The sequence below is a fragment of the Protomyctophum parallelum genome, assembly GCF_964188405.1.
Source record: "Protomyctophum parallelum genome assembly, chromosome: 10".
Taxonomy (NCBI): domain Eukaryota; kingdom Metazoa; phylum Chordata; class Actinopteri; order Myctophiformes; family Myctophidae; genus Protomyctophum; species Protomyctophum parallelum.
In genome coordinates this window covers 22,070,775-22,089,816 of record NC_139704.1, presented here as the reverse complement: position 1 = coordinate 22,089,816, position 19,042 = coordinate 22,070,775, and the positions used below count along the sequence as shown (strand labels likewise).

General features: G+C 43.6%; 1 protein-coding gene across 1 annotated transcript; it reads right to left on the bottom strand.

Moving 5' to 3' along the window:
- Positions 1–3,518: 3,518 nt before the first annotated feature.
- nkx2.3 (NK2 homeobox 3) lies at positions 3,519–6,756 on the bottom strand. The gene is made up of 2 exons (XM_083774533.1): positions 5,626–6,756; positions 3,519–4,945 (listed from the first exon to the last, which is right to left on the bottom strand). The coding sequence occupies exons 1-2, from the start codon at positions 6,071–6,073 to the stop codon at positions 4,227–4,229; spliced, it is 1,167 nt and encodes a 388-aa protein (XP_083630659.1). The 5' UTR covers positions 6,074–6,756; the 3' UTR covers positions 3,519–4,226.
- Between the last annotated feature and the right edge of the window lie 12,286 nt (positions 6,757–19,042).

Genomic DNA, 19,042 nt, shown 5'->3' with positions numbered 1-19,042 from the left:
TCAGTCAAAACAAAACAAAAACAAAAAAAACGAGCAGTGCTTACTGTACATGCATGTTTTTATTTACTTGTGGCCTTGTCTATAAAGCTTAGATAAGTTTATTGTGATTTAGGCCTATATCCAACATAGGCATGCATAATTGCACAAAATCTTGATCCTGGCCACAGTCCACACTTATAGTTAAAAAAGTAATTAAAATAAATTGTCGCTGATTGGTAAACGCAGTCGTAGCATACTTGACATATGACAGGCGGCAGGCCAACAATTTTAATGGACCAAATTGACCAATCAAGAATAATTATGTCCAATTAGCATTATTTTAGGACAATTACAGGACAAGGAGTAATTGAATAATTGATATTGACGGGAGATTATAATCATGGCCCATCTATAATCCTATAATCATTATTGCTTGCAGCCAGATAGTCATGCAGGATGGCAGACAGCATATAGGCTACTAGGGACTAAGAGGTAAATAGCGCCACCGTGTGGTCCATTACTCTAAACAAAACTAAAGTTGTCTGTCTGTCTGTCTGTCTGTCTGTCTGTCTGTCTGTCTGTCTGTCTGTCTGTCTGTCTGTCTGTCTGTCTGTCTGTCTGTCTGTCTGTCTGTCTGTCCTCACACAGACACACACACACACACGCACACACACACACCCACACACACGCACTCGCGCGCGTGCGCACGCACGCCTACACGTTACGCAATCAGATCTACCCTTCATTGATGTGATGTGTTGACAGATAGTGATCCTCCTTGCTTTTTCTTTTTCTTCTTTCTTCTTCTGACTAAACAGAGAAACATCTCTTCTTGCAGCAGGAGTGTTAAAACACGCAGACTATAGACGAAATCACAGAAATGCTGCAGAGCAAAGTAAAAGCTGCAGGGGTTCAGAATGAGGATTATTGTGTGTGTGTGTGTGTGTGTGTGTGTGTGTGTGTGTGTGTGTGTGTGTGTGTGTGTGTGTGTGTGTGTGTGTGTGTGTGTGTGTGTGTGTGTGTGTGTGTGTGTGTGTGTGTGTGTGTGTGTGTGTGTGTGTGTGTGTGTGTGTGTGTGTGTGTGTGTGTGTGTGTGTTTCCCTATCCCGGATCACGTCAGTTCAACAACAACAAAAAGATGAAGAAAATGCCTTTGTTAATAATTGTCTCCTTTCTTTCGATAATCGGTGGTCATTGTGTTGCCATGTTAATTATTTCCCCCCAGTGGCCTATATATTACAATAATTGAAATAACATCATTATTGAAATGACAAGACATGTCGTGTGTAAACATTCCATGTTTGCTTTATGTATCCTACAATTAAAATAAAATAAAATAACAATATATATATATATATATATATATAATACAAACACGTTTCAGAAGTTTTCAACAATAGCTATATGTATTTATTTTAATTCCATAAATCTTCTAAAATTGCTCGCACCTTGTTAGCCTATGCCTGCAGATCAGATTTACTATTTTTTATGGAGCTTAATTAACTGATTGTATTTCTGTATCCCGGCCAGACACCAAATACCTTTGCCATTTATTGAATAAATTCTTGAATAAATGAATGAATGGAATAATTTCAAATATCTTAACAAAAGAAAAAAACCTTTTGAATATGTATATTTTTTAATTGCAGGAAAATAAACTGGGATTTTGCCTCGAGTTGTGAACCATAAAAGTGGTCCGTCCGCACTGCTCGGGAATATAGGCTATAGCCTATAGGCTACTTGGTTACCATGGGATGGTGGTGTGTTGTTTTTGGAAAAAGTCCTCCACGCCTATTCTATATAGGAGGAGGATGAGCTGAGCCAGATAGATAGCAATCACTGCTCTCTCACTGTGTGTGTGCAGGCCGGCGTCCCGAGGCACAGCCGTCCTGTCGCCAGCTCTGTTTACACTGGGGACTCTCTGGCACTTAAGGCCCTGACACCAGGTATGTTGTACCGGCAGCGCAGTAGCCAGTAGCCAGGGGAAGTGGCCGGCAATCCGGCATGAAGGCTATCTATCGGCAGAGAGGAGACAAACACTTTGTTTACGCTGCCATTCATCTCCATTAATAGCGTCTGCTATTCGGACCGTGCCTATAGGAGGAGGGGGCGTTTGTTTAGCCCTATTGACTCCAATTAGACCGTGTGTGTGTGTGTGTGTGTGTGTGTGTGTGTGTGTGTGTGTGTGTGTGTGTGTGTGTGTGTGTGTGTGTGTGTGTGTGTGTGTGTGTGTTGTGTGCTGATGTTTTAAAAAACATTAAATTTTGTTCACTGCTGTCTGCAGTGCTTTTGTCTGTCTTAAAAGGATCCCTGGCTATAATGAGACAAATATGCCTTAAAACATTATACCTGCCCTCTACAACTCAAATATAAATAACTGGACCATAACTTAAGACATATGACATCATCAACTTGCGACAGGAGCAGTTCCTATTGAGTGAAAGATTATGTATTTATGAAATAAATAAAATATTTAAAGTGTTTTTAATTATAATGTATTTATTAGCCAGGGTTCCTTTTAAAACATTGTGATTTGGCTTAATATGAATGCTACATTACTATACTTTAGCCTACTACTACTACACTACTACTACTATACTACTACTAATACTACTACTACTACACTACACTACACTACTACTACTACTAGGCTGCTACTACTACTACTAATAATAATAATAATAATAATAATCCTATAATCATAATTACATTAGTAGCCTATAGTCTATGACGCTATACTACTAAAAATAGTAAACATGCAGGGCAAAGCCCCGCAGAACTGACTGAGTGAGTGAGTGACCAGACTAAAGTGAGCTTGTCGTGAGTGACTCCTCTGACTCCTCTCCGTCTGGTTAATGTCCTGAGCGGACACCACATTCTCTCTGCTTCTGCTTCTTGTCTCAGAGCCACGTCTGTCTGTCTGTCTGTCTGTCTGTCTGTCTGCTACAAGAGTTCTCACAGGAAAACGGCATTTGGCTGGAGAGAATATCCTTAAGGAATACTTTCTATTAGCTATACTCTTATTTAAATGTACAATATAATGTACAATTTAAATTAAATTAATAATAGCATAATGAGAATATGAGATGGCAATTCAACAGAAAACAGAATTCACTGCTGTTGGAAAAGTCTGAGCATATAGGGTTAAATATCCCTCCCCTGCACCCCCCTTTTGGGTAAAACAATTATGGTTTAATGAGCATATAAAAAGCACGCACGCACGCACGCACACGCACGCACGCACGCACGCACGCACACACACACACACACACACACACACACACACACACACACACACACACACACACACACACACACACACAGCAAATTTGAAAGGCACAATGCAGATATGAATATGAAATGTTATTGAACATTTCTTACATGAAATACTATGAAACAGTCATCAGTTTTACTTGATTCACATTACTCACTGTTTAATACTATACATCTGCTATGGCTAAAATCAAATGTAAATCTAATTTGTGCTTTATGTAAAGATTTTAAACTTTATAGCCTATATCAGATTTCAAATAAAATAAAAAAGCAAAAATACAATGCAATTTATTTTATTGACGAAAACAAACATTTAATTTGATGTGTAGCCTATTCTGGTCAGGGATGAATTTCATCATTTTGTTCATCAGCTGCACATGGTCATGTTGTAAAACAACAATACGTCAAATTGCGCATATACAATCTTATATTGGCAACTTTCATATCACGTTTAACCTAAGCTATACGCCATCGGCCATCTAAAACCATCTGCGTTAATATCAAAATTTCTATTAAATTAACACTGATAATTTTACAATGTAGTTTGACAACCTTTTTACTGAGTGTATACGTCCGATTTGGCTCCGCAGGAAAACTATAGTCCAAGCGACAGTAGGCTAGTCCCCAAAGTCAAGACAGAAGGCCACCGCCACCTGTAATGTATTGGTTTGATGACATATCCTATATGTTCGAAAAGTGAATAGATGTCAGTATGCCTATATGTCACTGGGTGGTTATTTCTCTGACTATTATATTCCTTGCATGCGTCCTTTTCTGCCATAAGCAGAAAGTAATTTACTTTATCGCCAAGTGAACGCCTCTGGGATAGGCTATGAGTCGCAATGCGTGTCCTGCATGATTCTCTGGGTGCTTCCAACTTCCAAGCCAGGAAGGTTGTCGAATCAAACGTGTGATTGTGGCTCCATACTGAAATTATGTAGGTTATACAACATATTTAATAACACTGTCTGAGGCTACCATGCCCGGATGCCCTGCAGAGTTCCTTGGCAGGGCGTGACTACCGGAGCTTGGGGAGCCTGGCTCTGAGACTGTGCGCCGCCGAGGTTCCCCAAATTCATATTCATAAACGCGTTCGCGGTCGTGTTGCTCGGCGTCAAAGTGGGTAGACTGGAATACGTGCACGAATAAGTGTTCGAATAGACCGAATTGTTGTAGGTGTACGGCGGGTAGGCGTTGTAGCCATAGCAGGGGTTCGGAGCCGCCGCCGCCACCGCGTACGAGGTGTTATAGTTTTGGGCTCCGGCGGCGGCGGCGAGGCAAGGCTTCCCGTCCCGGACCAGCACCGGGACCGCCACTCGCCTGGGCGGCGGCGGGTGGTGGTGTGCGTGGTGGTGGTGGTGGTGCGCGTGGTGATGCTGGCCGGCCATCTCCAGACTCTTGTCCTGCCGCTGCCGCTTGCACTTGTACCTCCGGTTCTGGAACCAGATCTTGACCTGCGTGGAGGTGAGCTTCAGCGACGCGGCCAGGTGCTCCCGCTCCGGGGCGGACAGGTAGCGCTGCTGCTTGAAGCGCCGCTCCAGCTCGAACACCTGCGCCTGGGAGAAGAGCACGCGGGGCTTCCTGCGGGTCCTCTGCTGCTTGTTGCCGCCGGCCTTCACCTCCTCCTCCCCGGCGGGGTCCATGTCGCCGTCCATGTCGCTTCCTCGCATCGCGGCGACACCGCTGCTGCTCTCTGCATGCGGGGACAATAGTTTTTTGATTGATTGTTTGATTGATTGAGTGCTTCATTGATTAAAGGCGCGTGCAGGCATGCAGAGTTAAAAACGCGCCGAATGGATGACACAAAAAGCCAGAGGCTTATGTGTTTCCATTGCGGTCCAATACACATTCAACAGTCGTACAACTAAACAAAATATTACTCTCAGTATACAAATGTAACCAAATGCACATATAGGGTGCATTTGGTTACATTTGTATACTCTCAGAGTTATTACGATAAATTAACACTTTATACTTTGCTGCCATGCTAATAACACCTTATATACAATGCAATGCATGCACTGCTATAGGAAAACCCCATGGTTGTTAACACAAATTGTTATCAATTAAGAGGAGAATGAGCAATAGCACAAGCAACAATGGAACACATATTTCAGCAATATTTTTTAGCGTCTCCTGCAAAGTAGACTAATTACATTATTTGGCAAATACAGGCTATATTTTACAATTCCTAACTAATCATGTGGCTGCATGATCACATGCAGTTATGGGCTATAGACCTATACCAAAATCCCTATTTCAATCTAAAAATCAATTTGGATTAAAAGGAGATGCATGGATATGAATTTATGATTAATTTGCCCATCAATTCAAATGAACTAAAATAAAATAAAAGCTATAGGCTATACTCACTGGTGTCTAGGTTCTCCTGCTCGGTCTCCAGACGCAGGTCTGCCGGGTGCCCCCCATGCTGCCCCGCCTGCTGCAGCGCCGAGTTTGTGAACAGCTCTCCCGGCAGAGCTGACCGAGCGAGCCGCTCCTGCACCGCGGACAGCGGGTTGAGGTAGGAGGAGGAGGACATCCTCTCCTCGCTCTCCGACAGGCCCTGGGAGCCGGAGCCGGGGCTGGGGGTGCTGTCCCTGTCCCTGTCCCGGCCGGCCAGCATGCAGGACGGGGGTGAATAGGAGCGCTGCAGCAGAGCTCCCGGGGGCTGCTGGTGGGCGAAACCCTGCTGCAGCCGAGAGAACAACAGCTGCTGTTGCTGCTGCTGGGACTGCTGTAACTCCAGCTTCAAGATGTCCTTGACGGAGAAAGGCGTGGTGGATGAAGTTATGACCGGGCTGGGCAGCATTATTACCATCAGTCAGTTAAGCGGGGAGGTTGACCGTGACGCTGACGGTCCCGCGGCGAAATAATAAGACATCGAAGAAAGAAGTCTGCGCTCCGTCCCCCGCAGACAAGGTTATTATAGGCTGTTATTTAAATTGAGACAACAACAAACCCGCCACTGTCCTGTCTGTCTGTCTGTCCCCGGAACCCGTGCAATGGAAGCGCACGACGGTGAACCTTGCGTAAAGGTAAAAAATGGTCGCGCGCCGTGATTATATGATTCATGGAGACCGAAGAAGAGAACTGGCTCGCTTTGAGATGTGACATCCCTTCTCTTTTTGGCTCCAGGCTGGGGCTGAGAGAGAGAGAGAGAGAGAGAGAGAGAGAGAGAGAGAGAGAGAGAGAGAGAGAGAGAGAGAGAGAGAGAGAGAGAGACGGTCGGTCCTGTTTGGTTGGCTGGATTCAGCTCAGCTGCAGCGGAAAGAGAGCGAGAGAGACAGCAGGCGCAGTCAGTCCCCTCTCCCTTTTCAATGACGCCGCCCGGCGGATAGTTTTATATGCTTCGTCGTGCGACGGTGTGTCGCGTGCATCACGGCGCATGCATGGCGAAAAAATAGCCGAGATAATAGATCTCAACGAGTCGCTGCTCACTATAATGTGACGCGCTGCTGTGGACTTGTATAGGTCGTCTATATTTTTCGTAAAGTGACACCGTCGCTGGCTGCAGCACGACTGAATTGGGCTTGATGCGGGGGAGGGATTGATGATGACAAGGGGAGCAAGTCCCATCTCTCTCTCTCTCTCTCTCTCTCTCTCTCTCTCTCTCTCTCTCTCTCTCTCTCTCTCTCTCTCTCTCTCCCTCTCTCTCCCTCTCTCTCTCTCTCTCTCTCTACTACACCATAAATGCTGATGAAATAATCTGATGAAATAATGTTGACATCATCGAAACCCTATATAGCCTTCCAGATTGTCTCAGGTAAGGGAGTTTTGATTGCATGCTTGTATAATCATATACACATTCAACGGAAACGGTGCTAAAAATGCATGTTATTTGGATTGTAATTGCTTGGGGAACTCTTTAACGCTATAGCTCCTATCTCTATATATGAATCCCTTATCTTCCATAATGGACCTAACTTTAGCTCAGAAAACCATGAGTATAGCACGGGGTAGCCTAACATGCAGTATTTGTATATAGCAACCAACCATCCCAAAGAACCGCTGAGCCAATTTCTGTGTGTGTGCATGTAGCCTGCCTATATATATATACCTATAGGATATCATACAAATTTACAATTTAGGCTTTTTGAAGACGCTCTTATAATCCAGAGCGATTTATAAACAGCATGAACAACACATGGTACAGCAAATACAATAGACAAAGTCATCAAGGACCATAAGCTATAAGAACCCATCAGTCTAACAATCCGTCACAGGGGGAAAAAAACATATGCATATACTAAAAGTAAAAACGTAATTTTAATTTAGTATTAAAATCTGGCGTGTCCATTCATTGCACGGGCTCACGATAATTGATAGTGATTTGATAATAACTGTTGTTTCCGTTTGGACACACTTAGGGACCATTCGTCCCATCGTCACTTACTTTGGAGGAGTTTACAGAGATTACACATATCATGGGTTTCCTGAATAAGACATGCACGGATAAGATAATATAGCCCGAGTGTGTGGGAAATAAGATAACATTTCAATTCAAGTGTTGTGTAGTGCGTGGAGCCTAGGATATTTCAGGCACTGCTTATTCGTCTATTTTCAAATTTCAACAATCATGATGCCCTAAGTGAATTGTATAGGCTAAACATTTATCTGAAATATACGCAGCCTATTATCTCAAACATTAAAAATATATAGGCAAGTGCATTAAAATGTCGGGGCACAAAAATGGTTAATGGGTATGCTATATTCAATTAATGGCTTGTTTTAAGGCTAAATGATAACCGATATAATACAATACTGCAGTTGAACGTTAATATGCCTATAATAACAAACCTATTATACAAATAATAATTGTAATAATTGTTGTTATTAATAATAATAATAATTACACTTAGGGCTATTATTATTATTATTATTAGGCTATCGTCTTGATTCATCCTGACAACGAATGACATTTTTTCTTAGCTATATGAATATGATATAGCCTATATAACATACACGTTGATGCACATGGCACAGGCCTATAGGCTTATAATATAACGTCCGTTGTGAGGCTGATTAATTATTCCTAACAGAATTTTAGGCTACATAAAGTGGTCCCACTTCCGTTTGCTTTGTCGTTCTGCCAAAGCAGCAGACATGCAATGCACGTTCAAAAAGCTGCGTTTGCACGTTTGCAATTCAGCCAATGCCAAGGCTAATACGATCTGGTTTGAACTATATTGAGATATAGGCCTATAGCCTATATGCCTAATAATTAATGTGGCGAACTGTGGGTTGAAATTTTAAAGGCCAAAAGGGCAAATAGTTGAAACGCGATCCCCTCTGGTTGCCTATATCTGTGCAGGTGCAGGCGCCATGGGAAAGACGTTAAAAGCTACCAAACTGAAGCGCGTGGAAAGAGATGGACATGCCGATATAATCTCATCCGCTCGCCATCAACAAGGCGCTGTTTAGATTAGGCCCTTTCTCTCAAGATCTGTGTCCTTTTAAAGCGCTACATTTAAATCAAGAGAGGGCAGTGGATTAGGGGAGCTGCATGCAGGGGTGTTCTTGGAATTGATGGCTTTTTTTTAAATGCACAATGAATGATTATTAAAATCCCAATTTAACTCTCTGAGCGTGCACAAATGTATCCAAATTGACCCGCACGGTATAAAGGGTCCTTTTGGTTTATTTTGCACACGCTCAGTTATTATGAATATAAACAATTGCTGCGAGGTGGAATATAATGAGACGTATAGCCCGGCTAATACTATTACAAAAGATGAAGAAGAAGAAGGGAAAAAAGGCTATAAAAGCAAAATGTTCAACCACCACATAGGCTATTTATTTATTCTAGACTAGTCCGTTTATTTAGTGACTCACGGATGACTTCATCATGAAATGAAATTGATGTTGAGACAAGATGACGCACGCCGAGGATCAGATCAGGGTCAGGGCCTAGCCTAATGCCTGCTGTATGTATACCCCGTCGTACGGCGGTGTGTGCAGCCAGACTATAGCCGCCCATCATTGTCACATTTTCACAACAAGCATGCATCTCATATTTGCGTTAAGTTAATGCAAACATGTAAACATGTATTATATGATTAGATCATCATCAGGTGTGAAACATATAGACGTCACGTAGGCCTACTTTGGCAAGGGCTTGTGATATTTGGCCTTATATACACCAGCCTGCACCTGCAGGCAAAAATATACCAACACATAAATAAATAAAGCCGTATCAGATCAGTAAAGTTTCAGATCCTTCTATACCAAATCTATATCAGTACTGTACAGCATAAAGCTGTAGCCTATAGCTTTTAAAGAAACGCATCGATGTAATTTCAGGCACAATTTGAATTAACACGAAGACTGGACAAATGGCTTTGCTAAAGTCAAACCAAACGTCAAGTGACACCGTCGCTGGCTGCAGCACGACTGAATTGGGCTTGAGACATGGGCCAAATTAGCTGCGCGCGCGCGCGCGCGTGTGTGTGTGTGCATGTGATCACCTGTCATCGACTCAAGTCATCATCGCCGGTGATCCTCGCGTGCCACCGTCTCGCAGTCTGCGGCCCCGGGGTTGAGGACGGTGTTTACGGAGCGGAAGAGCCTGCTTCCGGCCTCTAACAAAACCCAGACCCCCGCATGCAGACAACAGTGTCAAGGAGGTGGTCGAATGCATGCTTGGACCGTGCATGGCGCTCCCTCCCTGCATCCCATAACTCCAACTCCTTCAATCCATCACCATTCACCTCCCCTTCCGTCCCACCACAGTCATCACGCCACGGTAATGTTCGATTTATACTTTAGTCCGTCGTAGGCCTACTATGGTATGACAAACAGCGTTGTGGGTCGAAAATAGTCGAAGGTCTGCGTGTTGCTTGCTTGTTGTGAGCATGATCGATTCGATTCTGAAGAGCCTATATATGACTGACTCGGCTAAAGTCAAGTTCAGATCGAGGAATAGCTGTTTCTTCATTTATAGCCCACAGCTAGATTACTACGAAAATGTAAGATCATCTAAAGTAGCCTATACTGTTGTAGGCCTACTCAAGTACAATGTTAATGTAGGCCGACCGGTTTATTCAGATAAATTAATATGCTAAGTAAGTTTTTCAGATTTAATATAGAATAGGGCAGCTTCAACGCTATAGCGATGTGCAGAGTTGATATAGAATCTAGATAGAGGGTAGACTATATGCGTGTGACATCATCATCATACCCGGAAGTTATGCGGGAACTCCATATACTGAGTGGCCTTGAGAGCCCATACATCCAAACAGAAAAGTCCTATCTGATTGCATTAAACAATGTTAAACAACGTTAAACTCACTTTGCCACTCAATTTGCCACTCAATTTGCCATTCACTTTATGCATGCGTCCGCATAAAGTGAATGGCCCCTCTATTGATATCTGAGAAAATACGAAATACTGTAGTTTATGCATGCCAGCCATACTGGAACATTCCCATTTCATTTCACTTTCTGATCATCATCATCATCATCATCATCATCATCATCATCATCATCATCATCATCATCATCATCATCATCATCATCATCATCATCATCATCATCATCATCATCATCATCATCATGGCCCCTTTGGGATAACTGGTGACGTTCCAGGCGATATTTAACGTGTTGGTTCTTGCACTCTTTGCTCCGTTCATTGCAGGCTAACCTGTTGAAGCAGTCCGTGCTTAACCTATACAGAGTGACAGGTGTATGGCTGTCTGTAGGCCTACACACACACACACACACACACACACACACACACACACACACACACACACACACACACACACACACACACACACACACACACACACACACACACAGTCACACACACACACACACACACACACAAACACACACACACACAAACGAGTCAAATCCACTCAGATCACCTCCAGACGCATTTACAGACGACTGACGGCTGGCTAATGAGTCCCTAATTACCTCCCCCTTCTTCTGGTCGCATGTTGGCTTCCATTGTGCACGGTCGTAAACTGTGTCAGTATAAGTAGCCTAGGCTAGGCCTAATCTCAACAAGGCAACACTTGTCACAATGGTAACTTTGGCATGTCACTTGGCAACTATTGCCAACTGGAGATGTTGGCAGTGTGCACTGCAGATGTGTAATGTGTAGTAGTCTAGTCCTGAGTGAAGTTTAACTCTGAGAAACTTGCAGTGGTGGAAGAAGTATAGGCTACTGACATTGTTTCACTCATAAGTACAAGTTTCAATACCGCAAATGTATAAATGATCTGTTACAAGTAAAGGTGGTTGCACACCGGCCGCGTTTTTCGGAAAATCGATGGAGAAACGCAGCTAAAAATCAGAAAAACGCACTCTGTGTGTGGGGACCTTAAAAGTCTGGTATAGTAAAAACCTTTGGAACTTTAAATATTCTTAAATATACTTAAAGATGGAGTGCCATGATTTTTTTCCACCCTAAAACATTATCATCAGGTCTTATTGTTATATAAGGAGGAAGAATCTTTTCAAAAAAGTGTACAGTATTTGTTAAAATGTCGTTTTTATGTGGGCACCCCCACCAGTTCATTAAGTATGCCTGGTTTGCCTGGTGGGTGGTGGGTGGTGATCCACCTGAACTTAAGCCGCACCCACAGCTGTAGTTGTATGATAAAGGGGGAGGGGTTAGAGGAGGGGCTGATAATGTGATGTCACTATATTGCTGTTTTTTCATTGGAACGTTTGACTGTCAAGGGTTCAGCCTCCAGGAAGAAACCCTAACTACAAAGGGAATACATCACATCATTGCACATAAAAACGACTCCAGGGTGTCTAATGAAGTACTGTCAACTCATAGACACATGAAAAACTGGAAAAATACAAAAAATGTAGCACTCCATCTATAAAGAAGCATGCATGCAGTGATTTGGGTGATTTGGAAAAAACCCTGGTCCGCCCTGGTAACAAGATGCACACGCTCTACAGTGGGGGGAAATGCAACAGGCCAACGGCACGTGCACCAAGGCCCGCCCCCACTCGATCATGATTGGAGGAAGGCCTCTCTCATCCTCATTGGATGAAGGCTGGGCCCTCTATAGCCAAAAACGAAACCTACGGTTTTTTGACACCAGGGGTTAACTGAGGACAGGGAGGAACTCCTTATATGGTCAGCACACTCTAGAGGATTATTATTAAATAAATAAAGTGAAATCACTGTATACATTATAAAACTACTCATTATGCAGAATGTCCCAAGTACAATATGTATGAAAATAACAGATCTGCAAGCTCACAGATTTGCGTTGTGACCTTGTGAACGGCAAAACATGCCTCAACATTTTACTCAAATACTTGAGTAAATGTATAGTTACTAGTTACTTTACACCACTGGAGACTTGTACTTACGTTTCATGCAACTTTATACTTTTTACTCTTACGACAGATTGTGTTACTTTGTAGATTTAGATTATTATTAATACAAATTATATTTCAGCTAATAAATTATGCAGTGTATAAAGTTGTTAAAACGAGCTCCATCTTTACCAGCTGAAATATTAAACTGATGATCAATATTGATAAATTGATGATACATAATTGTAAACTAATAGTTTAGTAGTATATAATTAATGCCATTCTGCATAATGACTATACTTTTGCTTTAAGCATATTTTGATGCTAACTTGTCAGATTTTGAATGCAGGCTTTTTTTGGTATTTGTACAAGTCAAATACTTCCTCCACTGTCAGTGTCAATGTCTTTATAACAATGATGAAACATAATGGTGACGATAGACATAATGGCAAATCATAACATGAAAAAAAAACTTCAGATAATTTAGAAAACATCATGTAGTTTACATTATAGATTTTTACAGCTTGATTCAATTAACAGTGCATGCTTAAAAAGCCAAAGTTGTTTGTAATGAATCATCTTACAACGTGTTGTGTATGTGGCCTAGAACACAACTAATTACATAATAAAACCACGGAGAAGGGAGCTTGGGTTTATCGTACTTTACTGGTCATATTAGAACTGACACACATCAATCATAGGTATACAACGCGGCTGCGCAGGACCTAAGCGCACCTAACAAAAGGCAGAGTGGTCTGCCACATAAAGTAGTCCCTGGAGAAGCAATACACTACACAACGCAAGTGCGTGCGTACGTGCATGCATGCATGCGTGCGTGTGTGCGTGCGTGCGTGCGTGCTTTGCTTGCGTGCGTGCTACCGACTGTGTGTGCGCTTGCGTGCGAATGTCAGTAAGTAAAGTTTCAGTTCTTCCAGGTCCCGGAAGGTAAGTCTTATCAGCAGTGCAGTGTTAGGGTGTCAGTAGCCAGGGTCCCAGCCTCTCCCATTGTGCCGCTGCCTGGCCTAGAGTGACGGATGACAGCTCCTGCTCTCTGGAGGAAATGAGGAGGCCGTGGTCGGAGCCCGGGGCCAGATTTGGAGCACAGCCCTGCTCCTGCCCACTCGCTGTAGTTTGCCAAATCATCCAATATTCCACTGTATAGGTCTGAAACCTTAGACAACTGGCATGCAACAGCAGCAGTGTCCTTTGGGGCACTTTCTGCTAATCGGGTTATGATACGATGTCCTAATTATAGGAAGTTTGTGTGTGGGCGAGGAGGTGTTTGAGAACAATTTCTCTGCCTGCCGCATTGGTATCGAGCCTCTCTGCCAGACTTCGAGCCCACGCGAGAGGAAGTGAGGTCGTGTTAGTCTGGGTCCCTTGCCCTTGCCCTCCCTTGAGTGTCATAAATTAGCCCACTCTAATTCTCTCCCAGACGGCCTTGCTTTAGCAGGTGTGTGTTTGTATATATGAGCGCTAACAGGAGGGATGTGAGCGTTAAAATGTCTGTGATCTACGGCGTTGGGAATGCAGTTTGGGAGGAAACATGTAACCTAAATATGCTTATCCTCTCTGCAGCCATATACAGGCCATGTAGATAAAGATACTGCAGGGAGACTCGGTCTGCAGTGAAGGGGATACGTGAGCTAGAGTTCCCACTCTCCTCCCCATGTTGTATTTCTACATCCAGAGGCCAGCTGTCGTGTCTGGACAGCATTTTTCGAAAGGAAAAACAAAACAAAACAAAACGAAAGGCTTCATCAAGTTCAGCTTTTCACTGGCATGCAGGACAGTTTAGAACGTTTGTTCAAAATATAGCCACGACGGCTCCCTTGGGAAAGGCAGTGTTGTTGTAGTAATATGAATACGTGCATGCTGGCTCCATGGGGTAAACATCCTTGGGAGAAAATGCTTGTTTCTCCCAGCAGCAAGAGTGGCATCTTTATCAAAGTGACACTTTGTTTTGGCCACGTCGTGTCTTACAGTACATACATTGAACTTTCTGTAAGTCGGCCTAACCACTAAAAGCATGCATTGCTCTTTCTTTTATTCATCGTAATGCGTTTTACAATAGGGTTGTGTCCCTCAAAGCTGAATAGTCAAATAATGGGTCAGTTTGGTCTTATAGTCGACCAAGACTTTGTTAGTTGATTAGTCGATTGTTATGCTTTTTTGCATGCTAAATGACTTACTCATGCTGAAGTCATATTCTAGATGTAACCGTTTATTTCCATCAGTCTAGGCCAGTCACCAGTAGCCATTGCCAACATTAGAATGTTACGTTCTCAACTTTAACAACCTAAATAGGCTGGTCTCTGCATGACTGTGAGTCTGAGGAAGAGCCTATAGCCCCGGGCTCGAAACGTCAGCAATGAAATACCCACGAGTGGTGTGCTGATTTGTATTGTTTTATTGTTCATGTTTTAGTTTTGATCTAGCACCCAGCCTAACAGGACAGGATGTGTGCAATGCACTCCCTTTGTACATATTGTGACACCTTTTGCATTGTGGCAGTGGTGGCAAACACAAGTTTACAGATGTATTGATTTTGACAAATCGATTAGTTGACAAATTCCTATTCCTACTATTAGTCGACTAAGAATGTCTTTAGTCGAGGATAGCCCTATACTTTAGATTAACCACTTAAAACCCTGTATGCTTAATTGACTGGAGATGGCGGCGTTCATAGTGTTAAGGGGTTTATTACTCCCCCTCCTTTTGCCCGCTGTAGCATGGGATGGTGTGCATGGAATCGATGCTGTTTCAGAGTTTGCCGTCCATCTATTGGTTTATCTGATGAACGCAGTCAAGTCGATTGTCCGTCACGATTCCAGTGTTTGTTTTAACTATTCAGGGAGACATAAAGCGAATAGGAGAAGGCAAAAAAAATCAGACACAGCTCTTGGACTTCCTCTCTTTGTTTCAAGGCCTGCCATATCTGTATAAAGCCGGAGCAGAACACATCAATCAATTACAATGGTAGACTGTAAGACCTTGTGATTCTGGTTCCACCCATTACATCTCGTTGGGGTAAAGGCCGTGTTACGAAAGGCCCTCACAGAGGAACAGTTCATGTGTGTTCATTCACTCAGATGGTGCACATCCGTCGATGGACCTGTAGCACTCAGGATTTTGTTTCTGACTACATTCAATTTGCACTATAGTCACATGATGGTACCGCCATATCTGAGTAGGTAGAGAGGTCGTCCCATCCCGTCCATGTGTAGGTGTCAAACTGTCCCTGAGCAAAGACACTTGACTCGGCACAAACAAGGGACTAAATTAATTTCGCTCCTATGCCACCAAAATGTGGAACGCCGTATCATTAAGACATGCGAATCCCTTGACTCCTTCAAAACTGCTCTCAAAGGGCACCTACGGACAGCTGCAATTTGAAACTGGTCCCCGTAAAACCTGAATCCCCCACCCACCCCTTTCCCCCCTCACTGTATATGTTCTTTCCCCCCCTTTTTACCTCCTCTATGATGATTTCCTGTTTTTGGCTATATAGAAGTGTATATTCGTACATCTCTAAATGTTTTGATGAATTGAAAATGGTGGGCACTAATGTAAACGAGTGTAATGCTATATGGTGTCGACCACTCTCAGGTAACAGTGTATTGAGTTGTACTTGAAATGTACTGTAATTCTGCAAACTGTTAATAAATCAATCAATCAATCAATCAAAACTCTTAACAGGATATGCCGTAGCTCTTGCCCTAGCCTCGATGACCTTGCAGGCCTATGCAAAAGGTGTCACAGTCACAGACTTTTGTTATTCATTGTACAGTCTAGGACGTCTTGTATTTCTATGTATTGTTCCCTGGTTTTCATGGTTCTATGTTTGTTTGCTCCAGCTGTGTCTCATTTTGTAATATCATGTCCCTCATGTGTATATCAGTCTTGTTCCCCAGTCAGTCCTTGTTGAGTCATTGTAGCCTGTCACCTGTTTTAAGTTGTTCATGTTCACCTGTTCTGTATTAAAACACCAATTCATGGTTTTGAACACTACATGCCTGGCTGTCCTGCGTTTGGGTCCTTACCTCACCTACATGTGACAAAAGGCTAAAATGTCATTTAGATATCATATAGTATGTTATGTATATAGATCATCAGGTCATTGTTGACATGGCAACATATGTGTGTATAGTTTCAATACAGTACAGTTTGATTTTTGTGGGGAATATTCTGCTGATGATTCTTGGTTTACCTATGATTTACCTAGATTACTATTTCTATGCATTTGATGTATTACCTTGTGTTGTCCTTTCTTACTGTAAATTGTAACAGCTATCCCCCCGGAGCTATCACCATGACGACCACCTGAGCAGCAGCCATCAGCAGGGTGAAGCTGAAACACCAGCGGAGACATTTATACACAGTATATAGGTATGTAAACCATCTCTGCATTTCTTGTTCTAATAGCTTGTGAAAGCAAACTGGTAAACAACGCTGTAACCGGACACCACTGGTATACTTCATATTTGCATGGCTTTGTATGTTTGCATTGTGATTAACAACTCAACTGTGATGGCCTGTGGCAAATGGCGACAAGATACTTTCAATGTGTTGGTGTGCCATTACATCTGACAGGTGCGTTATACAAGCTGTCTAAACATCCAGGTAAAGAATAAATCAGGGAAAAATCTACTTGCTTAGTCTAACTATCCATACAACTGTCCATACTACCGGCCTTTAATCCAAATTAAGTGAGTGGTGTCACACATTTGTATTTTAACTTGTATTTTCATTTTGAAGGCTCCAAAAAACAGTAAAGGCCTCTTGAAACTACTGTTTTCATATGCAGTGAAGTTACAGTTCTATACAAAGTGTAGAAGGGAGGGACAGGTTTACATACAGTAGCCTACTGTACAATGCACAGCTGATCTGATCAAACATAGTCTATGTACATAGGCTTACTATAGGGATATCTTTTGATCAGTTGCACTTGCAAACAGGTAACTTGTCAGATCACCTGCGCACGCACGCACGCACGCACGCACGCACGCACGCACGCACGCACGCACGCACGCACGCACGCACGCACGCACGCACGCACGCACGCACGCACGCACGCACGCACGCGAGCGAGCGCAGGTATGCAAACTGCAAAGCATTGATGTTGGTTACTACATGTGTGCTTCATCAGTCACTGCATACACACACACAGACACAGGGAGGTCCTCTCCCGCTGTGTTGTTGCTGTGTCTAGTCGCTTGTTAGAGAATTGATGACACTGTCTTTGGAAAACAAACAGGGCGGGAAGCTGCAAAGGTAGTCACTCAGCGCGACTCCCTGACCCAGAGACGCAGAGGTCCGTCGCAGCATGTGAGCCACGCCGCCACAGGTCTTCTGTGGAATGCAGTCTTGCAGTGCAGTGTGTGCACACACAGTGTTACGCACACGCTTCTGTTTGTGTTTTCTATAGCTATACACCACCACCGGAATGTGACCGACCGCCTTGTTGTTAGTCTTTTGAATGGCATATCTGTGTGTGTGCGTGCGTGTGCATGTGCGTGTGGCTGTGCGTGTGACTCTCTGGTGTCATCTGAAAATGAAAACGGTATACGATCACTCACAAAAAAGAAAGGAAAAAACAAAGAAACTCAAGCCTGATTCATATACTCCCGACATCGACGCGCAGCAGCAAAATATAAATCAATCAGCCGTTGCTTGTCACAGTTGCATGAGGGCAGCACCGGAGAGAAGAGCCAAAGCAAATGTTTCACATCAACGTCAACGTCGTCAACGGTCTGGATGTGACACTCACTCTCTCTCTCTCTCTCTCTCTCTCTCTCTTGCCGTGGGGGCAGTCGGTGCCTCCTCAACGCCAGCGGGCCGCTCCTGTCACTCGCTCCTCTCTCTCTCTCTCTCTCTCTCTCTGACTCACACTCCCTCCTCATCATCATCATCATCACAGGAGCCCAGACCGACCGTGCAGGCCCCCAGGGGCCTCTCTCTCTCTCTCTCCTCCTGTATACATACACACCAGTTACAGCCCTGCTGCTGCTGCATGGGGCCCCCGAGCCTTGTTCTGGGAGCTCAATCCCATAATTGCGCAGCGGCTGACAGTGATAGGTGGAACATACGAGACAGACACCCTCACCTGGTCGGAAAGAATGAAAACATCGACTGTCAAAAGTGAAGCGATGGGGTGTGTGTGTGTGTGTGTGTGTGTGGCGGGGGGGAGGCAGACACTGCTACCAGGTAGGCCTACAGGGCAGGTGAGGAACATCAAGGAAGAAAGAGTGTGTGTGTGTGTGTGTGTGTGTGTGTGTGTGTGTGTGTGTGTGTGTGTGTGTGTGTGTGTGTGTGTGTGTGTGTGGACGACGACTGTGAACCACTTATTCACAAAAGTGTTTTTTCCGTCTACAGTACAAATCCTTTCACCAAAAACAGATCTACAGGCTCACAATGCATCGCTATGGCTATGCGACGCGTTGAGAGCTTGTAGATCCGCATTTGTTTTGCCCCCAGAATATGGATGCTGGGGGTTCAAGCG

Coding starts and splice junctions, on each gene's coding strand:
- nkx2.3 (XM_083774533.1), bottom strand. CDS start 6,073: ATGGTAATAATGCTGCCCAGCCCGGTCATAACTTCATCCACCACGCCT. Junction 4,946..5,625: donor GCAGGAGAACCTAGACACCA/GTGAGTATAGCC, acceptor CCCCGCATGCAG/AGAGCAGCAGCGGTGTCGCC.